At 41.2% G+C, this 14549-nt stretch overlaps 1 protein-coding gene and 1 long non-coding RNA gene across 2 annotated transcripts in view; both read left to right on the forward strand.

Annotated features, from left to right (window-relative positions):
* Window positions 1–13346, forward strand: part of LOC127158772 (uncharacterized) — a 30940-nt gene extending 17594 nt beyond the window's left edge. Inside the window, exons 3-4 of the long non-coding RNA XR_007826267.1 lie at window positions 1419–1592; window positions 13296–13346. This is a non-coding gene — a long non-coding RNA (uncharacterized LOC127158772). The remainder of the gene's footprint in view (window positions 1–1418; window positions 1593–13295) is intronic.
* LOC127158771 (stonustoxin subunit beta-like) overlaps window positions 1–14216 on the forward strand; it is a 77097-nt gene extending 62881 nt beyond the window's left edge. Inside the window, exon 4 of the mRNA XM_051101782.1 lies at window positions 13570–14216. Within this exon, the coding sequence (XP_050957739.1) occupies window positions 13570–13989 (420 nt within the window). The 3' untranslated portion in view covers window positions 13990–14216. The remainder of the gene's footprint in view (window positions 1–13569) is intronic.
* The last annotated feature ends 333 nt before the right edge of the window (window positions 14217–14549 follow it).

A 14549-nucleotide genomic window follows, 5' to 3' on the forward strand; every position in this document is an offset into this window, starting at 1 on the left:
CAGAGTGCTGTATCCAAGCATGTTAACAGAAAGTTGACTGGAAGGAAAAGTGTGGAAGAAAAAGATGCACAACCAACCGAGAGAACCGCAGCTTTGAGAGGCTTGTCAAGCAAAAATGGACTGAGGCTGGGGTCAAGGCATCAAGAGCCACCACACACAGACGTGTTAAGGAATTTGGCTACAGTTGTCGTATTCCTCTTGTTAAGCCATTCCTGAACACAGACAACATCAGAGGCGTCTTACCTGGGCTAAGGAGAAGAAGAAATGGACTGTTGCCCAGTGGTCCAAAGTCCTCTTTTCAGATGAGAGCAAGTTTTGTATTTCATTTGGAAACCAAGGTCCTAGAATCTGGAGGAAGGGTAGAGAAACTCATAAGCCCAAGTTGGTTGAAGTCCAGTGTTAAGTTTCCACAGTCTGTGATGATTTGGGGTGCAATGTCATCTGCCGGTGTTGGTCCAATGTGTTTTTTGAAAACCAAAGTCACTGTACCCGTTTACCAAGAAATTTTTGAGTGCTTCATGCTTTTTAAAGATGCTGATTTCATTTTCCAGCAGGATTTGGCACCTGCCCACACTGCCAAAAGCACCACAAGTTGGTTAGAGAATCTATCTATAGAGAATCTATGGGGTATTGTCAAGAGGAAAATGAGAAACAAGAGGCCAAACAATGCAGATGAGCTGAAGGTCACTGTCAAAGAAACCCTGGGCTTCCATACCACCTCAGCAGTGCCACAGACTGATCACCTCCATGCCATGCCAAATTGAAGCAGTAATTAAAGCAAAAGGAGCCCCTACCAAGTATTGAGTACATACACAGTAAATAAACATACTTTCCAGAAGGCCAACAATTCACTAATAATCTTTTTTTTTTTTTTTTGTCTTATGACGTATTCTAATTTGTTGAATTGAATTGGTGGATTTTTGTTAAATGTGAGCCAAAATCATCACAATTAAAAGAACCAAAGACTTAAACTACTTCAGTCTGTGTGCACTTACTTTATTTAATACACAATACACGACTTACTTTATTTAATACACAATTTTATTTCATTTCACATTTTGAGTTGAATTACTGAAATAAATGAACTTTTCCACAACATTCTAATTTATTGAGATGCACCTGTGTATATAGGTAGAAAATGTAAGAAATTACATAAAATAAATGAAAACAGAAAGCAATGTTAAACAATATTTTTAAGTAATGTTTTTCCAGTAACACCAGTGACACAACTCCCCTGGACAGACATTCCATCATTTGACTTATGCTATGTACATGGCATTTCAGATGTTTTCATATACATTTATTTTTAACACGGACCTTAAGACATAACTGTATAAGAATAATTCATGGCTGAAACTGGTATAAATATGTGGAAAACATTTGTCTGATCGTCGCATGAACTATTGCTGTGTTTTCAGATTGTCTGGCTGTATGGTGACAGAGAAAAGCTGTCGTTATGTGTTCTCAGCTCTGAGTTCAAACCCCTCACATCTGAGAGAGCTGGATCTGAGCTACAATCACCCAGAAGATTCAAGAGTCAAACTACTCACTGAAAAATTGTTGGATTCAGCTTGCTCACTGGACAAACTAAAGTATGTCTAGCAGGAAGATTTTATATATGTATATAAAACATAAGATGATTTTATATATATATACATATATATATATATATATATATATATATATATATATATATATACACTGTACACTTATACACATATTTACGTAGATATACACACAAACACACACACACACACACACACACACACTAGTATTTTCACCAGCTAGTTTACATTTCCAAACATTCATTGCCATTAATTGTAATAATCCATTAAGATTTTTGTTTGTACAAGGAATCTGACAACATCCAGTGCTCCACACAGAGATCTGATCCCATCATCATCTGGAATAACATGAAGAAACAGAAAAAAGTGAGACAATCCAAAAAAACTGTGGCAATGTTTACAAGATTGCCTACCTGCAAAACCACCTGAAAAGCGAAAAGTGTCTCAGCCTACTCAGATGCAGTCCGACATCTACAGATATCTGTTAGAGAGGCCCCATTTGCCAAAGCTGTTGAAGCAGTGACTCCCCTGGTCGAGTGGGCTCTCCCTCTCAGTGGGCAAGATATAACTCTGGCCTGGTAGGCCATTCGGATGTGGAAGATCCTTTGTTTGGAGATAGTGTTCCCCTTCTGCTGTCCTCTGAAACAGACAAAGAGCTGTTCAGAACGTCTGAAACTTTGGGTACATTCCACATAAATGCGTAGGGCACAGACTGGGCCTAGCAGAGATAGGTTGGGGTCCCCTTCCTGGGAAGGGATAGCTTTCATGGTCACCACCTGATTTCTGAATGGAGTGGTGGGTACCTTGGGCATGTATCCAGGCCAGGGTCTCAAGACAACGTGAGAGTCTGCTGGCCTGAATTCCAGGCACAAAATGTTAACGGAAAGGGCTTGAAGATCTCCTACACTTTTAACAGAGGTGAAAGCAGTCAGGAGGGCTTTCTTCATAGAGAGGGCACTGAGATCAACTGACTGAAGGGGCTTGAACATATCTTCCTGTAGGGCGTGAAGGACCACAGAAGGCTCTGGCCTGCATGAGGGTGTTTACCACTGCAGGTGGAAAGTCCCTGAAGTCCTCTTGGTCACGTCCAGGGACCTTAGATGGAGGTTCCAGAGATTTGGACATGGGTGCCTGATGGTGCCCTTCCCCTGAGAAAGGAGGTCCTTCCTCAGAAGAATGTGTCAGGGAGGAGTCAAAGACAGGAGCACGAGTTTAGAGAATCAGGTCCTGTTGTGCCAAAACAAGGCCACCAGCAAAAGCTGTTCTCTGTCATTCCTGACTTTACACAGCACCTGTGCTTGAGGCTCACTGGGGAAAAGGCATACTTGCGTAGATCCCTAGGCAAGCTGTGTGCCAGCATATCTGTACCGAGGGGGGCCTCGGTCAGGCTGTACCATAACTGGCAGTGAGTGGATTCCGGTGAGGTAAACAGAACCCCCTGTGACTGGCCGAATCAACTCCAAATAAGCTGAACTGTCTGAGGGTGAAGCCTCCACTCGCCTCTGAACGAAACTTGTCATGAGAGGGAATCGGCCACATGATTGAGTTCCCCCGGGATTTGAGTAGCACAAGTCTAGACTTGAGTAGACTTGAGTCTGTGGTATGTTTTCTGTCCGAACCAACTTGTGTTTGCCTTGAATCAGTAGCTGGAACCTCATTAAGGCCAAAAGAACTGTCAGCAACTCCATGCAATTGATATGCCAATGCAGCTAAGGGCCTGTCCAGACCCCTGAGGCTGCCCGTTCTATATGGCGCCCCACCCAGCCTGTCCTGCCTGAAGGCATCTGTCATGACAATGAAGCGTCTAGACACTTGTTCTAAGGAAACCCCTGCCCGTAGAAACAAAATGTTTTCCCAGGGGCTAAATGTTTGATGTTCACATGATGTGTACCTTGGCGCCATGCCTGTCTCAGGATTCGGGTATGAAGCCAGTGCTGTAGTAGTCTCATGTGCATCAGACCCAGGGCGTGACTGCAGGTGAGGATGCCATTTGATCCAGGAGTTTCTGGAAGTCCTTCAGGGAGGCCGCTGTCTTAAGCTTGAATGCCCTCACACACTTCAGCACTGACTGTGCACGATTCTGAGAAGAAAAGAGATACTCTGCACTTGGGAGAGTTTGCTCTTTCCCAAAGGACACAAGGAGCCTTGTCTAATGATTTCCTCTGGTGGGACCCGTTCTAAAGATTGTCTGTTACAGAAGGATCATCTGGACAACTAATTCAACATGCCAGGAGACATCAGATGCTTGTCCAAACACGTTCTGGTTTGCGACATCAGCATTTGGCCGTCTCAAGGCCTTCCTGCAGTTCATGCAGGAGGTCACCCTCGGCGATGAGCGGGGGTTGCTTTCTCGAGGGAGTGCCGGGGCAGAATGTGTTTTATGGCTTCTGTTTGCTTCTTCACTGTGAAGAACTGCTGCACAAATTCTTCCACAGTGTCGTTAAAAAGACTAACCTGGCAGATGGTGGTGTCAAGAAAGTGAACTTTTTTAGCATCCCGCATCACAGCCAGGTTAAGCCATAGGTGGTGCTCCTGGACCACCATACAGGACATCGCCCTCCCCAGAGTTTGTGCCGTGACTTTTGTAGCTCGGAGAGCATAGTCAGTCGCTGAGCACAGCTCCTGCAGTAACTCTGGGTCGGAAACACCCTTGTGCAGATCTCGTAACAGGTTAGCCTGATAGACCTGCAGGATAGCCATGGGATACAGGGCAGATGCAGCTTTTCCAGATGCAGTGTAATCCTTGGATGGGAGCCAAAATCACTCGCTCCACCTGGGGAACCTCCGTTTACAGGGGACCCCCATCAAGGGTGGTGAAAGAGAAGAAGTTGGTGTATCACATCCTGGCTAAGAAAGGGGCCTTCCACTATTTCATCAGCTCCTAGTGCACTTCCAGGAAGAAAGACATTGTGGTCGAGTGTGGCTTAGAATCATGTTTGTCCCCCAGATACCAATCGTTCAACCGAGAGATTGATCGTAAAGAACGCGACCCGCGAGCGGAGTGTGCCAAGGGTCATGTTCTCGCAAGCCTGACATGAGCCCTCAGCAAATGCTACATCAGCGTGATCACAGCCCAAATACTGAAAACAGCGACTGTGTTGATCGTTTGTGGAGAGGTAAAACTTGCAATCAGAAGGGCACGGAAGGAAAGGCATGTTTGAAAACACATAGTCCCAACCGTGCAAGCTCTTTTAGAGAAATTGCTCTATTAAGAAGGAATTTGCTCTTTAACCCTTTCACACGTGAGTTTAAAATATTCTAGCTGACACCCCAGGGGGAGTTTTTTTAGGCGACCATTATTTTAGAACGTATCGCCTTACTGTTTCCATGGTGACGCGTCGTGTTTGTCACGTGACACAACGCAGCCACAATAGCGCTGTATGACACGTATCACTTTTATATCGTTTTTCCTTTTATATTATTAATTTTCACAAACGTGCTCACTGTATTATGAAATATCTGATATTCCGTTTTTTAAATATGTGCAAGTAAATGTATTTGGAGGTTTAAACACTTTTATAATGACCACGTTAGTTAGTCTATACCGGGTGATGGGTGCCGCCATGTTAGTTCGCGCTGAATCCGAGCTGTGGGATTTACAAGACGCAAAATCATCCTCTCTTCCCGAAAAATATTAAAGTAAGTCTCTGGTGAGTTGGGAGAAGAGCAGAGTAAACTTTTTAGTTATCTACACAATGTGTATATGATATCAATAAAACATGTTGTCAGATAACATTTGTAAGGATCATTAGCCGCTTCCATAGATATCGACGTGTATCAACTATAAATGCATCATTTTACTAGTACTTATGTGTATTTAAATATCTGGAACCTAAAATAAGCACTGTATTGTTGAAAACACTGAATAGCTGTGATAATATGACAAGTGCTCAGCGCATCTGATCTGGTTTAATGGCAGCCAAAGCAGATTTGAATTCAGCAGTTGATCACGTGATGTGCTGAACATTCGAATCAGACCGGTGTGATCGTACGCGTGTGTCGAAGCACTCAGGGGTACACTCACAACACTTAGCTGTGCTTGAGAAGGAAGAGACTGCTGCCCGTGCTGTAGATCCAACATCAAGGAGGTGAACGATGTTGCAGCTCACAAAGAGATGCTGCATTCAGCTCCGAAGAATACAACAAGTGAGCAGATGTCATGCTGGCCTACTTATACCCGGATGTATACACCACACCGACAGAAAGGGAACTAAATGTACCTTTTCTGTTTTTTCATGTCATTCTAGACAGACTGGATGATGATGGGATCAGATCTCTGTGTGGAGCACCGGCTTTTGTCAAACTCCTTGTGCAATCAAAAATCTCACTGGATTATTACCATTAATGGAGATAGAAGATAGAAATAAGATAAAATAACTGCCATTAAACCATTTTTAGCTGGTGAAAATACTAGTGGCCTAAGACTTTTGCACAGTATGTATATATACAACAGTTTTTTTAATTTTAAAATATTACAAATATTTAATGCATTTAACACAGGGGTGGAGCTAGGGTTGGACACCCCACTCACAACTACTGCTTCTGTCTTTTTTTTATTGACTAGTGTGTTTATTTAGACATAGAACATCCTCAGCGCCAGGCATTAGTCAAGCGAGAATGGAAACGGTACAGGTGACAAGGAGCTTCAGTAGAACAACAGTAAACTGTGGTCAGATGAGATGTTGTCAGGCCATATGTCAGTAAAAATTAATTTTCCTGTTCTGTCAGCCGTTATACTGTGCTGGTAGTGTGTGCTCTTCAACTGCACGCACAAATGCAGTGGCACACCTGTGTCTTTTTTTATTTCAAAGAAACTATGAGCATGCAGTGGTAGTTTGGCTATTTTATAATGTTATATGTTATAATCAGCGCTGGATTGGTTAAGGCCACGCACTGTGACCTCAATACCAGCCTGAACCGTACTTGGTTTCCATACATTTCGTATCTTAAAACATCTTTTGGATGAATCCAAATAGTGTTCAATCAAGGAACACAATAAAAGAAAAACAAAAACTAAAAGTCCTTTCTAGAAAGAAAGCAAATGGCTAACATCAGTAACCTGATTACACAAATACAATGTTGAAAATACAAGTCATTCCATACTCACAGTTGAGCAGAATCTCAACTGAAACTCACTGAAATGGTTTCCCTCTAACAAATAAACTGACTTATTCTACAGTAGCTGAGTTTATATGCTCAATTACCTCCAGGCAATAGCACCCTCAAGCTGCTCCGAGAGACACTACATGTAACTCAAATACAACACAGTAGGAAATTAATAAAAATAGAGGTGCAAAATACAGTAATAAAAACACGTAACATTTTGTCCATTACATACCTCTCGGTTTGGTGTCAAAATTTGACACATGACAAATTTTTAAGTTTTAGGTATGGTAACTGTCAATCTGGGTAGGATCAGACAACATTGACACCTTGTAATTTACTGGACATAGATTTTTGACCCCTTTAGCTGGCCCTCGCCACTTTGGAGAAATTTTAGCCATGAAACCATCATCTGCACGAGATAAAGGACGAGTGCGCACCCAAACTATATCACCCCCCCTGGAAGTCTTGAGTTCTTCTCTTGAGGTTGCAATACTTTTTCTGTTTAGTTTGTGCCTTCTCAACATTTTCTCTGACAGACTCGTACAGTAGTTTCTAGTGTTCAGTGATGCTGTAGCTTGGTTCATCTGGATCTGGTGGATTCTGTAGAGCTCTTTGTAGTGGTCCTTTCAATTGACGTCCAAGAGCTACTTCAGTGGGTTGGAATCCTGTGCTTTCATGCCATGCTGTATTCAAAACAAATCTGAACTCACAGATCCATTGATCCTAAGTATGATATTTACTGCCAATGATGCAATCATAGTTTTTAGATTACGATTTATGCATTCAGTCAAGTTTGATCAAGTTGATCCAAGATGTTTGAGCTGAACTGAGTGCCTCTGTTTGAAACAATGAATGCCGGGGTTCCCCATCTTGTAATAGCTCTGCGATGAGAATACAACGATGGTGGTAGCTTTGGCAGTCCTCATGGGGAAGACCTCTACCCACGTGGAAATGGTCCCATTTCCTTTGGGGACAGGAACACTAGTGTTCAGGAACACAGGAAAACATAGTGAGTTCTCATAAGCTCAGTGATATTTTGATCTTTGGCTTTTACCATAAGTTCCTGGCACTCTATGTCTTTCTTCTGCTCAGCAGCAATCTGGGATAAGTCCATTGGTAACTCTCAAGTGATTGGAGCAGAAACAGGTTTTGCTGGTGTGTGCATCAGAATGGCAGTTGGTTCAGCTGAATATCTCCGTGACAGATCATCAGGTACCACATTACATTGGCCTTTTCTGTAGCGAACTGTGAAGTAGTAGCCTTGAAGTCTGATAGTCCACCTTTCTAGTCTTGACGAAGGCTTTGGGTGCTGGAAAAGCCAACTAAAGAAGCATGGTCAGTAACTACCTCAAATGCTCTGCCTTCAAGATAATGATGCCATTTTTCCACAGCCCAGACTACACCTTTTCTGATGCAGAATATGATCTTTCAGCACCTCTCAACAATCTAGATGCATAAGCAATCACTTTCTCTTGTCCATTTCTCTCCTGTGTCAGCACTGCTCTTAAACCAACGTTGCTAGCGTCAGTTTGCACTTGAAAAGGTGAATCATAATTGGGTGTAGTTAAAACAGGGGCTTTGGTCAGATCATCTTTAATGACTTCAAATGATCTCTGGCACTCGTCTGTCCACATCCATTTAGCTAATTTTTTCTTTAGTGCATTTAAGGGTGATGCTTTAGGTGAAAAATCTGAAATGAAATGGTCGTACCAAGCTGCAAAACCTAGGAACCATTGTAATTCTTTTAGGGAAGTTGGGGTTGGGAATGACTTGATCGCATCTACCTTGTCAGAATCCACTTTGACTCCTTCAGCAGTAATTGTGTGGCTTAAGTAATCCAATGATGAACAGATGAATTTGCATTTCTTGAGATTGAGTATGAGGCCGGTGGTGTGCAGACTGTTGAACACTTGGTTAAGATGTTGCAGGTGTGTTTGGATGTCTGGTGAGTACACAATGAACAATCTACATATACCATACAACACTAGTATTTGTGGTCTCTAAGAACTTGTTCCATCAAACGCTGGAAAGAGGCAGCTGCGTTTTTGAGACCAAAAATTCATATAACCCTGATGCGGTTGTGAATGCAGTCTTCTCCACACTTGCAGGATCCATCTCTACCTGCCAGTAGCCGCTCTTCAAGTCCAAAGTGCTGAACACTTTGACTCCTTGCAACGAATCCAATATATCTGTAATCTGGGGCATCGGATAAGCATATGAGTGAGATTTAGAATTAAGACCACGATAATCAATGCACAACCGAGATCCACCATTCTTTTTATCCACTACCACAACAGGCGAGGCCCATGGTGAAGTGGAAGGTCTAATGATTTTTTGCTGAAGTAGTTCCTTGGTCTGTTCTTCAATAAAATCATTCTTTACTCTTGAAACTCAGTAAGGTCTCTTTCTTAGGGGAAGTTCATCAATTGTTTTGATTTCATGTTTGATACAGTTTGTACGTCCTAGCTTGTGAGTGCAAACTGATGGCCAATCATACATGAGAGGTTTCAACTGATTCTTAACCTTGAATGAGCATGAGAATTTTCCACCGCTTGATCAATCAGCTTCAAGTCTTCCTTGTTGAAGATTAATTTGACACCACCTTGTGCAGCATAAAACTGGACGGCAGCATTCTCGTGAAGTTCATTAAAACAAATAGGGTGACTGGTGTTGGAATAAGGTAAGTGAACATGTGAAGAAATAAAATCAATGGTTACTTTGGCTTCCTTTAGAAAATCCAGTCCGAGGACGACAGGAACAGCCAAGTCTTCATCATTCATCACATAGAATGTGACAGGAAGCTTCATTCCATATATCTCACACTCCCAAAAAACCTTTCCCTGAGTTCACTGGCTTTGACCATTGGCAAGCATAAAAGTTTGGGTACTTTTGGCCAGATGCTCACCATCCCATCTCAACCTCTGCCTTTTGTTGCAAGTAAGGAGAAGGTGCTTCCTGTGTCAATTGCAGCATTAAAATAAGTGTGATTTAAAGTTATTTGGGCTTGCAGTACATTGTTACATTAAGAGTTGGTAGTTGGATCAATGAGCAGAAGTTGGTTTTGCTGACCTCTACCACAAAGATTTCTTCCTTTGTTCCTCATTTTTCCCTTGATTCCATCTTCTTTTATTTTCAACCCAATCCTTTTCAAGACGGTGTCAAGACAGACCAGATCATCAACCATTAAAAGTCACTTGAACAATCTCAATTTCAGACGTCTCAGGATTATTCTTTAGGCGCATTGCTCTGTAATTAAAAGCAAAGTCTCTAATGCTCTCATGAACACCTTAGCGATAACTTGCTATTTTTTGGGCAGCAACTTCCTTGTGGTCTTCATTTAAGAATGAAAAGAGGAACTTTTCTTTGAAAGAAGACCAGTCTCTAATGTTCTGCTTCTCCGCTCTCCACCAGCTCTTAGCTGTACCTTTTAGACTCACAGATAATGATGGTAACAGCTCCTCAGGATACAGAGGTCTCAGCTCATTATATTCTTCAAATTGATCAATAAAATCAATAGGGTCTTCTGAATCAAGGTTACTGAAGGTAGGCAGTTTAACTGGAGGATTAGAAGAAGATACGTTACTTGCTTTGTGCTATTCTGTGTAACTGGGTCAATCTTGGATGAGGTTTGGGACATCTTATGAGTGGTAGAAGTACTGGAGTGCACAGGGGTAGACATGAGAGGTTTGAAAGTTTTAAATTTTTGCTCTAGTTGTCTGTCCAGTTGTTTTAATCAATCCACAATGCTTTGGCTTAAATCGTCAATTTTAGAATGGAACAGCTGTTTAACACGGTCCAGCTCTCTTTGCAAACAATAGTTGATTTTGTCTTTACATGCTTTCAACCCTGCAGTCATTGCATCTGTGGTAACGCTGGGCAGCCTCTTCATTTCCAGGTTGCAAGCTGTCTTCATGAAACTCAAGTGGTGGAGGCAATGGCAAGTCATCAGGTCTAAAAATATGGTCACATATCTGATCAGTGGAAATATCTCTACCTCTCTCTTCTTCAGAGTCTAAATATAACTCACTGAAGGTATCAATGTGGTTAGCTGCTGGGTCTCTATGTTGATTTATGTATATTTATAATAAAGGGACAAAGAGAAATAAACCTATAGTTCTCCGTTCTCAATCTGTAATACCTTCGTTTTTAAGATGCTACTCTGAGGGGTTCAACAGATATTTGACATGTACTGAAAAATAACACTCTTCACAAAACAAATGCTCTTTAAACCCTATTTTATTTTCTCACAGGTGCTTATAAACACCCTCCCCCCTAGAGGGTGCTACCATTTCAAAATGTTCCTTTTGGCCTTTCTAGTGCACCAGAGGCTTGTCAAAAGGCCATGGACTCAATACTTTGTGGGTTACTGGGCGTAGTTCGGTGCATGGATGATGTTGTAGTGCATCCAGAGACTGACAATGAGCTGGAGGAAAGATTGAGAGCTGTGTTTGAACGATTTAAAGAAAGAAGACTTAAACTGAACAAAGATGTTTCTTTGGACTAAGACAAGTAGAGACATTGGTCCATTTGGTCACATCTGAAGGAAATAAACCTGACCTCAAGAAAGTGGAGGCTGTGTGTAGAGCACCCAGACCACAAAATATAAATCAGCTGAGATCTTTTCTGGGTACGTGTGAGTATCTGATGAAGATTATTCCTAACTTTGCTAACATCTCAGAACAACACAGAGAACTAACAAGAAAGGATTTTCCATGGGAATGGACAACTCAGACTGAACAATCATTTAACAGATTGAAAGTAACTCTAACAAGTGAACCTTGTCTTGCATATTTTCAACTTGCACCAATATATGCATGGGCGATACTAGCCCCTGGTCTAGGGGCTATTCTTCTCCAAAAACATGGACACAACAAGCCATGGGCGATTCCCATAGCCCTTAGCTGGTCTGATTTCAGAACGTGTGAGGAGGGCAGTTTACATTGCAGACTGATAACTCACATCCTGAAAAAGACACACTGCTTCCACCATGTATTTAGCATTTAGGATGTAGGCTACAGACATACTATAAAATAGAGAACATAGTTGGTAAGACAAATGTTGCTGATTCTTTGTCCAGGCTTCCCTTATCAAAGACTGAAACCACTGAATATGTTGAGATGTATGTGTAGAAAGTATTGAAAGTATAAGATTTAACGGTTCCATCGATATCTCAAAAAAGCGTTTGAGCATACAAGTGTGAAAATAAAAAGTGGAAAGAGGAGCTTCTGAAAATTCTGATGTCTTACTGTGCTACTCCTCATCATGCTTCAGGAGAAACTACAGCATTTTTATGTTTTCCAGAGATATTAGAACAAAGTTGCCAAGTATGGACCAATTACAAGAACAGACCACACAAAAAGTCAACATAGATAATCAGATGTGTAATCAGATGTTGTCCTGCAGAACAAATCGTCAGACGGCTCATTTGGACTTGTGAATATAGAAGATGGGTCCTCGATGAAAAGAAATGTCAAACACATGAGATGTGTCTATGTGGATTTTCCCCATCCTGAACTTCAGAAGGAGAGCATAGGCTCACATATGCAAAGTGAACAAGTGCAAAGTGAGAAAATGCAAAATGATGATGCTCTCAGAGAAACGTTCACAACTAGAAGTGGTCATCTTGTAAACAGCCAAGTTCAAGGATATGGTTACTTCAAGTAATAGTTGTGTTTTTATTAAGTAAAGGAAGGTTTTAAATTATAGACTTAAATGTTAACAAGGGAAGGGATGTGGTCTAAGAGGAGTTCTCACAAGACAGTACGAGAAGAGAGGAGAGGAGGTGACCGAGATGAGTGATGAACAAGTAGAACTCGTTCTTTTATTTGAGTATGATATACTACAATTATTAGTTATTGTTAGTTATTTGAAATTGTAATAATATTTCACAACAATATATTTAACTGCTTCAATTATTTTATACAACTGCATAGCAAGACCCTAGGAACTAGGGTTGTGTTCAATACATGGATACAACAGTGTACTGTCACATACTACTTGACGATAAGGGTATGGATATGGCCATTTCTGTATCGATTCTGCAGCAGATGTAGACCGCACTTAATTTGGGTACAATACACAGATTAAAACAGAAACAGTAAAATACTGAATCAAGTATATTTTAGGCTACAACAAAGTTTAATCTGGCTACATAGGAACACAACTGAGGTTGCTTGATATAAAGACACGTAATCCCTGAAACTGAGATTCAGTCTTGTGCAATACGGAAATATCTGCTGAGTGTTATTTCTGTCAGTCATGTGCATGCCCTGTCTCTCCACTGTGGATAAAAGTGCTGCTTTCTGAAAACATCAGTAAACTCACAGTTTAGCGACCTCCACTTATATTTTCTAATCTTAGAAAAGTGTAATTCATCAAGTGTTCATTTACAGGAGAAACTGCACTGTATGAATTCTTCAGTTTTTAGTAACTGCATAGCATCCACCCAAGTACCCTGGCAACTGCATAGCAACAGCCTAGCAACCACCCCAAGTACCTTAGCAATGGTATAGCAACCACCTCAAGTACCTTAGCAACCACCCTGAGTAAACTGACTACTGCATAACAAAAGTTTGTTTACTGATGAATTTGACTGTGTATGTGTGTGTGTGTGTGTTTTTCTAGTGTTAACAATGGAGGAGAATCCAGGATTACAGCAGGACTGAAGAAGTGTACGTCTACAAACACACGCACACACGCACATGCGCACACAGCTATAGTGATTGTTGTGGTATAAATGTCTCTATTCTTGTTTTCAGGGATCTGTTTTCTCACACTGGATCCAAACACAGTAAACACTGAACTCATTCTGTCTGAGGACAACAGTAGAGTGACATGGGTGTTGTTTCAGTCTCAGTCGTATCCTTATCATCCAGACAGATTTGATGTGTATCGTCAGGTGTTGTGTAGAGAGAGTGTGTGTGGACGCTGTTACTGGGAGATTGAGTGGAGTGCAGAGACTGGTGTGTATATATCAGTGTCATATAAGAGCATCAGCAGGAAGGGACTGACTAAAAAATGTGTCTTTGGATCTAATGATCAGTCCTGGAGTTTGATCTGCTCTCGCTACAGATACTCATTCATACACAATAAGATACAGACTGATCTCCCTGTGAAGCCCATCATCAGTAGAGTAGGAGTGTATGATGATGACTATATCAGTAGAATAGGACTATATGTGGATGTGAGTGCAGGAACTCTGTCCTTCTACAGCATCTCTGACACAATGAGCCTCATCCACACAGTCCAGACCACATTCACTCAGCCACTCTATCCTGGGTTTGGGTTTAATTATTATGGATCAGTAAAACTGTGTTGATGAATCAGAATAGCCTGACAAGAGATTCTACCTATAATACTTTGAGCTGCATTATGAATCAGTAACAGTGAGATGGTAGGTGTGTTCGAGCGCTGCGCAGCTCGATCAAATTCTGACTTAAAGCAGTGTTTTTTTCAAGTGTCAGTTGAGCTTCTGGCATTACAGAATTAATCACACACTGTAAATTTTTTTTTTTTATGGCTCATCAGTAAATAAAACAGGAAAAAAATCATGCATCTTTCACTAAGAATATTTCTGTAAAATGAAAAACTCCTGAATATTAAGTAAAATCTAAATTTATACTTAATTTCTTTTTTTTTTTTAAATATTAGACATCTGACAGACAAGTAAATTTGACTTGTGACTCTCTGGCATATTTACTCCAAATACTTAAGTACTTGAAGCTAATTTTTAAAAATCATGTAACATTTACGCCGTCTTGAAGAAAGAGATAACAGCGCATGCGTGGAAAGAAATCTTGCGATGATCGAAGGCTTCTACATCTCCATCTCCATCAGTTCTCAACAGCTAAGTATTATTTAACACTGCATTATATTACA

The sequence above is a fragment of the Labeo rohita genome, unplaced genomic scaffold (assembly GCF_022985175.1).
Source record: "Labeo rohita strain BAU-BD-2019 unplaced genomic scaffold, IGBB_LRoh.1.0 scaffold_170, whole genome shotgun sequence".
NCBI lineage: Eukaryota > Metazoa > Chordata > Actinopteri > Cypriniformes > Cyprinidae > Labeo > Labeo rohita.